The sequence below is a fragment of the Saccopteryx bilineata genome, chromosome 2 (assembly GCF_036850765.1).
Source record: "Saccopteryx bilineata isolate mSacBil1 chromosome 2, mSacBil1_pri_phased_curated, whole genome shotgun sequence".
NCBI classification, from domain to species: Eukaryota; Metazoa; Chordata; class Mammalia; order Chiroptera; family Emballonuridae; genus Saccopteryx; species Saccopteryx bilineata.
The window spans coordinates 80,937,974-80,945,819 of NC_089491.1; the positions used below are offsets into that span (position 1 = coordinate 80,937,974).

The window sequence follows — 7,846 nt, forward strand, 5'->3', positions numbered from 1 at the left end:
ACATCTATATTAGCCATCAGGTGGACACGTCAAGAAGGCAGTTTGGTTTGGGAATAGTCAGGGAGAGGCCTGGGCGAGAGGTATGGCTTTGTGAGGCACCTGTGTACTTGTGCACACACGGGATTCGCGTCCACGGCCTCGTGGAGTGATGGTGTGCTGGGGCAGAACTGCGGTGCCACGGGGCTGGGGAGACGTGAGCAGCCAGGGAGGTGGGCAGAAACCGGGACTGACGGAGAGCTACTCTCTGGACCCCCTGCAGGTGTGACAACGTGCGTGTATTTAAGCTAGGCCTCTTCTCAGGCCTCTGGTGGACTCTCGCCCTCTTCTGCTGGATCAGCGACCGAGCCTTCTGCGAGCTGCTGTCGTCCTTCCACTTCCCTTACCTGCACTGTGTGTGGTAAGCCTCCACCAGTGGGGACTGGCTGCAGAGCAGGGCTCTGCACTTCCCTGGGGCTCTGTTCCCCCTTCAGGCGTGCAGATGTGCCCAGGGGACAGAGCAGAGCCCAAGTGCCTCTCTCTCCTCACGGTAACTGTCAGACTTTTCAGAAGCAACAGAAACTGCTGTCAAAAGCAGAATGGGCTCCAGGGAGCTGGCTTAGCCAGAGCAAAAAGACGTAATTGTTTGTGCTTCAAGTCTGGGTCCCTGACCTCTAGCTCCATTATTAAAGCATAATGGAGCTTGAAAACTGAGTCTGTCACCTGAGCTCTGGCTCCATCTCCAGGGTGGGGGAGGTGAAGAAGGCTTGGGATGATGAGGGGACCAGGACAGGGACATCCAAACAGGACGCACAGTGAGATAAATAGGACCTCTTTCAAGATATGGTACATTTTTGTCAAGCCAAGTTCCCTTTTGGGTGTGAGTGACCAGGTGAAAGCATGGGCCTTTACAGGTCATCCAGGGACAGCCTCACACATTCATTTCACAAGTGAAGACAGAGGCCCAGAGAAGTAAAGTGAATTGTTCATGACACCAGCTAGTTACATAAGAGCAACCAAGGAGTTTGACAGGAGGGAACTGGAGCATCCCATGGCATGCTCAGGATACACTGTTAGGTAAAAAGAAGCAGGTTACAAAGGATGCAGAATCCTACACTCAGAAAGCCGAGGGCGAAATTGAGTGGCTTCCTTCCTAGGAACCACCTCAGCTCCCAACCCAGCGTCATCCCCTCCCTCGCTGTCCTCCAGGACTTCTGCTTGCAAACAGTAACAAGCACCAAGAGAATGACCTGTTTAGAATGTCCCCTGTCAAGTTGAGAGCATCCAGGAAGGAATTCTGTTGATAAAGAGTTGGAAACACTTTATTAGATATAGATTCAGATGAAGCTTAACTTCTATCAGGAGATGCCTAGAAATATATGGTTTGAAGGAATTGCTTAAATTTCCTTGAATATGTGAACTTGTATATATCCACCATATTTGCTCTTAGTTTAAGGCTTGGGGACTTCCATAATTATATCTCAACTACAATTGAAAAAAAAAAAAAGTCTTGGGGACTTCCAGAACTCTTGGCAAAAGACAAAAATAAAATAAAACAACTCCAATTGGAATTCCAACATGATATTTCTTAGGTTCAACCTTGACTCACACTACTGAATTTATACACACTTTATATATTTGTTGAATTATAATTTATAGATAATAAAATGCACAGATTTAAGTGTGCATTTTGATGAGTTTTGGTATATGTATCCACCTGTGTAAATATGACCTAATTCAAGATTATTGTAGTACATTTTTATCAATTTAGGTTCCCTGGTCACACTAGCGATTTAAGTAAAATCAAAGACTAGACTATAATGACTTGCTTCAACTTAATTTATTTCTAAATGTAGTGTACTTTTTGCCTTGTTTTTCAAAATTGCACCATCTTTTCATCCCAGTTATGAGATGCATGTTTGTTTGTTTTTAAATAAGCTTAAACAACATAGAAATATGGAAACAGGGAAGCTCTCACAATTCCATCTGCCAAAGAGAGAGAATGGTTGTTAATGACCTGAGGTATATATCCTTCCTGATTATATACATATAAATACATATACATATATATACACACACATATACACACACACATATATACATATACATACATATACATATATATACACATATATATACATACACACACACATATATATATATATAAAATTCTGCTTTTAAAAAACAAGTGATTTTCAACCTTTTTTTTTATGGCACAAACACACACTAATTACTAAAATCATTGCCCCTGGATAAATACAACCATTTTCATCTCATGGCACAAAAATTAGTTACTAAAGAAGAAGAGGTCAGGGCCCCTTTTTCTTTAGTAATTAGTTTATGAGTGCATGAGAACAAAGATTGAAAATCATGATGCAAATTGGTCTTTTTTCTTTTTTAAACCAACTACTAGGTCAGGGACAGCTTTTCTGACCAATACCTATATATTATCTCAATTTTTGTGTGTGTCTGGCTAATACTTCACCGTACCAGTGCTTTATATTTCTGTCCTTAGTGCCTGTGTTAAATCCTCGGGCCTCGGTCTTCTTGGTTCATTTGCGTATTTGTTCTGGTTGTCAAGCCAGAATATTTTAGAACCTTCTAAAACAGGCCCTACTTGCCCCAGATTGATGATTCTTGTGCGATTTTGGGGACTGTTGGTCCCCTTCACCCCCTGCTAATTCGAGGCCGGGAGGAGGGACAGACAGGCGGCGGGAGGGCCGCGCGGGGCAGGCTCTCAGCCCGGTTCCTTTGCAGGCACATCCTCATCTGCCTCGCCGCGTACCTGGGCTGCGTGTGCTTTGCCTACTTCGACGCTGCCTCCGAAATCCCTGAGCAAGGCCCGGTCATCAAGTTCTGGCCCAGCGAGAAATGGGCCTTCATCGGGGTGCCCTACGTGTCCCTGCTGTGCGCCCACAAGAAATCGCCAGTCAAGATCACGTGACAGGCAGCTGGGCCGGCTCCTCTGCTTAGCTGTCCTCCTGCCCCGGGCTTCAGCAAACACAGCCCAGAGGTCCTCAGAGCTGGGGGTGGGGTCTATTTTTTTTTTTTTAATTCTGTATCTTGGGCTCTCACTAGTGTGTCTGTGGACCACCAGGACTCCACTGTACCTAAAGATGGAAAGAGGGCGGAGGGCACTAGGTGTATCTTCTCAGCGTCACCTTTAGATGCAGTGACTTGTTGGGCCGCGTCCTTTGTGGCAATGGGTGACTCAGTGCCTTGCTCACTGGAGAGTTTGCTGGCTCCAGACCCCACCATTCCTGCTGGCCAACAGATCCTGCGACAAACACTCTCCCACTGTCTGAGGAAGATGCCAGGCTTTAATTTGGAAAAACCATCTTAAAACAAAAGCCAAACAAATGAAAGACACACAAGGCTTGTGGCTAAGGAAGCTGGTTTTCCACTTGCAGCTGTAAATCACCCAGGTCTTACATGCATTTGTGTATCCTTTCACTTCTACCTCTGCTGAGAGATGGAGACTTGACTTCAGATGAGGGTAAAGCTAACAAGAAAACCCCTCAATGCCAAAAAGTACTCTCCACTTGAAGCCATTCTTGAAGATGACAGTTTTAAAACGTTGACATTGTTTGTCCCTCCCCTTTAGCCCAGTAGCTTCCAGCACACAAGAGTAGCTGGAGTCCGTACACAGACCCCTCCATACTGCTCGGACCTCTGTGACATTGCCAAAGGGCTTGTGACAATTGTGATGATAGGGGTCCTGGTTCAAAATTTGGAGCAAACATGGAGTTTTGGAAACTTGTTCTTATTGGAAACCTCCTGTATGCTGTCTGCAAATTATCCTCAAGAATTTCCCTCACCGTTTCTCTAATTTTTTGCTGTGGCAGTTACACTCCATACTCTCCCAGTGTGAGGTGCTTCCTGGAGTTTCTCTGAGCGTTTGGTCGCTATTCTTAAGTGCAGGTTGCTTGGGTCTTTGGTTGGTGTAGCAGGGAGAATCTGTTGCCTTCTGACTTTTTTTTAAACCTAAAGTGACACTGGCTACAACTAAATCTTCTCTTCATCGGAGTGAATGGAGGATTCTGAACTTCCTCCGAGGTGTGAGGTGGGAATTCATGACCTCAGGGATACTCATTTCAACTCAGGCATTTCCTGCTTTGCAACATTCCATTATGAGAGGGGACAGGACAGATTGTCCTTGTATGAACGGGGTTGTGTCACTGTTCTTAGTATCTCTGAGTTGAGCAGGAGCAGTTTTTGACATGTCCAGGAATTTTTACTCTGGCTAGAGTTTGCATAGGAGCTAAGGTAAAAAGCCCATTACAGAACTGAATTCGGAGTTTAAAAATGAATGACTTGATCCTGCTTCTGTGGTTTTCAAATTATTTTAGCAGCAGAACTCTATTTGCAGTAAGAAATCTTTATGGAACTCTAATGTGTGAAATAGGTTGTATTTTATTAGCTTAAATTTATTTTAAGGTTAAACTGATAGCATTTCTTTATCAGGCAGTGAAAATGCAAATTTACAATTTGGTGGTTTTCAAGATAGAAAAATTTGGTATTGAATGACTATACATGCTGCTATATTATAGTGTAAAATACATTTGAAAAGTGATATTTGAATTAAATATTTTGGGAACCTTTAATACTCCTGTATGAGGCCTAGGTAGTTCATGAAACAGAATTTGAAAACTGCTAAGTCCTTTGGGTTTCAAGTCTAGAATTTTAAAAGGGGACTATGAGACTATCCTCACTTCAGATTGACTCAGTGGGCATGGACTCTGCAGAACAGAAATGCTCTCAAGTAAGGGTTTGATGTATTTTAAGCCCAGCTGTCTTAGTGTGTAAGCGCAGATAAAGAGAAACAAAGAGGCCTGACCTGTGGTGGCACAGTGGGATAAAGCATCGACCTGGAACACTGAGGTCACTGGTTCGAAACCCTGGGCTTGCCTGGTCAAGGCACATATGGGAGTTGATGCTTCCTGCTCCTCCCCCTTCTCTCTCTCTCTGTCTCTCTCTCTCACTCCTCTCTCTCTAAAAAATCAATAAAAAATAAATAAAAAAAGAGAAACAAAGAGGAGAACAGGAGACTTTCTTGTATAACTTCTGTCTTGAGGGCTCCTCATGGAGGGAAGCACTGTTCCAGCAGTCAAGGATGGACCATGTGCCGCTGTCAGATGCAGGGGCTTGTTCCCTGGGGAACACTACCTTCAGCTCCCAAGGCTTTGACCTGGAAATTTCTGGGTGTCCTTTGGAAACAGGGATAAAATGTGACGGCTGGATTTCTATCTCTCTCCCAAAAGACAAATGACTGAGTTCAGATGTCAGAAGGAATGTTGGCATGTGGAGAAGACACTGCCCTCTGACAGGCCGGTTTTAGTGCGATGAGTGCTGAGAAAGAAGTGTGTAATGGGCTATGTTGAGGAGGACAAAACATAACTCTTCTTTTGAACAGCAATCACTAAGGCTTGCCAGACTGGGGTGGTAAATCAAGTGAGTCAGAATGTACCGATCTTATTTCAAGCTAGGTTTAGGGCATCGTTCATGTTAATAGTTACATATATTTATAATGCTTTCATAGTACTACATGCTCTTTAAAGAAAATTGGGACACTACAAAAATGTTGAAGAAGTAATCTATTTCTATAGCTCAAGGACAACCATTGTTAATATTTTTGTATATTTCCTTTCCTTCTTTTCCCCCTCCCTACTACAGTTGTAAATAAGTGTCTTTTAGAGCTGACGTTTTATCCTGTAGTTTCAATGGAATATAAATGTCAGTCGTGTATTTTTCCACGAAAACAGGTTCTGAAGTGCACTAGTTAGCTGGACCCTCGAGAGCTCATCACTGGATTCGGAGACTGACTACTGAGTCCTCCCTGGTAACCGCCTGACTTGACTGGCCCTCAGTAATGGACTGAATTCTGCTTTTTCATATCCTACTGCACTTCGACTGATGCGTAATAGGAACTAGTTGTTAAATATATGGCTCTACAGGTTTTGATGGTTTCTGATTCAAAATAAGGGAGGGGCTTATTTCATCAATAAATGTGCAATCAAAAATCTTCTCCCCTTGTTAAGGGAGGAAGTGGAGAGTTGACCTTGAGGCGTTAGGTCACAGCAGTTGCTCAGAATGGCTATCAGATTGTCATTTTGGTTAGAATTTGCCCAAAATCAACATCTAGAGGGAACTGGATTTAGCACATTAAAAAACAATATTACCATGTGATTAAATCAGTGGTTTTTGTTTAATACTGCTTTGATTGATTGTTGTTTTTAAGAAGAAATATTTTCTCCCCATTTCTGAGTATATTATAACAAACAAGCACTTCGGTGAACCTATTTATGGTGTGTGGGGAGCAGAAATCTGCCTGTGTGGTAACAAGCTATGTTTTGGGGGCCTTTGTGCCTGTGCCTCAGAAGACTGCCTAAAACATTGTTGTGAATCAACAAGATTCAACTGGAGGACTAAGCTGGATGGTCATCAAACAGGGCTTTGTAAAAACACTGTCGCCTGTCTGCTTGTGGGATTTCTCAGGTGTTAGGAGCATCTCTCGCCAGTCCGTCACGCTCAGGTGAGCCGGTGCCGTCTGGGAGGCGCCAGGACTGGCTCTGCCTCACTTGGGGCTGGCACGGAACCACCTCTGAGGGACAGGTGAGGGCTGAAGCTGGCCTGGCCAGAGCCTTTCAGCGCTCCTTTTCTCCAAGTGGACTTGGAACCTACCGCCGCCTGCTCTTTGCCTGGGTGCTGCCGTTCCAGCTGGCCAGAGAGAAGTCTTGGGCCAGGCTGACATTCTCAGTGGGTTTTATAGACATCATTCTCCTATGGACATGTTTTTTAATGGCCCCTACTCCAAGGGATTTACTGTTTGAATTGTAGCTTTCTCTATATGTTAAACCAGATTTAAGAGCATTTTATAACCACAATAGGTAATTAGAGCAAATATAGTATTTTCAGATATATTCCTTCTTCTGTACCTTGTACTTTATAGAAGGTGTGCTGTATAAGGGTGGTGTGCCCACTGGTTGTGGTAGCATTGAATCTCCATTGCTTTGGGAATAATTTAAGGCCTTTTGAAATGGAGCTTTTGTACTTTATGCTTTTTCTGTGAACTGTGACACCTATGTTTGATATTAAAGCTGTATGGCATTTTCTGTGGATAAATATGTATGTATGTTTGTGTTTAATTCCATAATGACTTTTTGAAATATCTGTATAAAAAATACATTAAATGGATTTTAGAACAAAGTACATTAATGAATGAATTTAGGTTATCATTTTTATTACACATACTTAAAATTAGTGTAGTTAATTGTTAGTTTCTACTCAGAGCTATGAAATCAATACATCTAAACACTTCCAGTATAAAGTACCTAAAAGTAGATTACTTTTATTATAAGTTCTATAATTATGTCATATGGATATAAATTTCAAATATAAAAAATAATTCATCTATACTGGATCTCATTCAATCACTGGGAGGAAGATCATATGACATTTTAAAATAGTAAATGACCTTAGAAGGAAAATTTTGTATCTACCTATTTTTCTTAATTTCTTGTGACAGAGTTTTATTAAATCACACAAAGCCCATCATATTTTAAAGAGTAATATGGCGATTAGAAAAGAATGACTGGACCTGGCCTGTGGTGGCGCAGTGGATCAAGCTTCAACCTGGAATTCTGAGGTCGCAAGTTCAAAACCCTGGGCCTGCCCAGTCAAGGCACCTATGGAAGCTGATGCTTCCTGCTCTTCCTCCTTTCTCTCTCTTCTCTCTAAAATGAATAAAGTCTTTTAAAAAGTTAAAAGAAATGACTGGTTAGCATAATCAGTATCATTATTGGTTTTTAAGAATATTTTTTCTGGCAGGGATGAGGGGACAAGACATGGCCACAGAGCCTTTTGAAAATCT

General features: G+C 42.5%; 1 protein-coding gene across 1 annotated transcript in view; it reads left to right on the plus strand.

Moving 5' to 3' along the window:
• The window catches only part of ACER2 (alkaline ceramidase 2), a 31,967-nt gene extending 24,869 nt beyond the window's left edge, over nt 1–7,098 (plus strand). The window contains exons 5-6 of the mRNA XM_066257339.1: nt 260–397; nt 2,734–7,098. Coding sequence (XP_066113436.1) covers nt 260–397; nt 2,734–2,920 — 325 coding nt within the window. The 3' untranslated portion in view covers nt 2,921–7,098. The remainder of the gene's footprint in view (nt 1–259; nt 398–2,733) is intronic.
• Nucleotides 7,099–7,846: the final 748 nt, after the last annotated feature.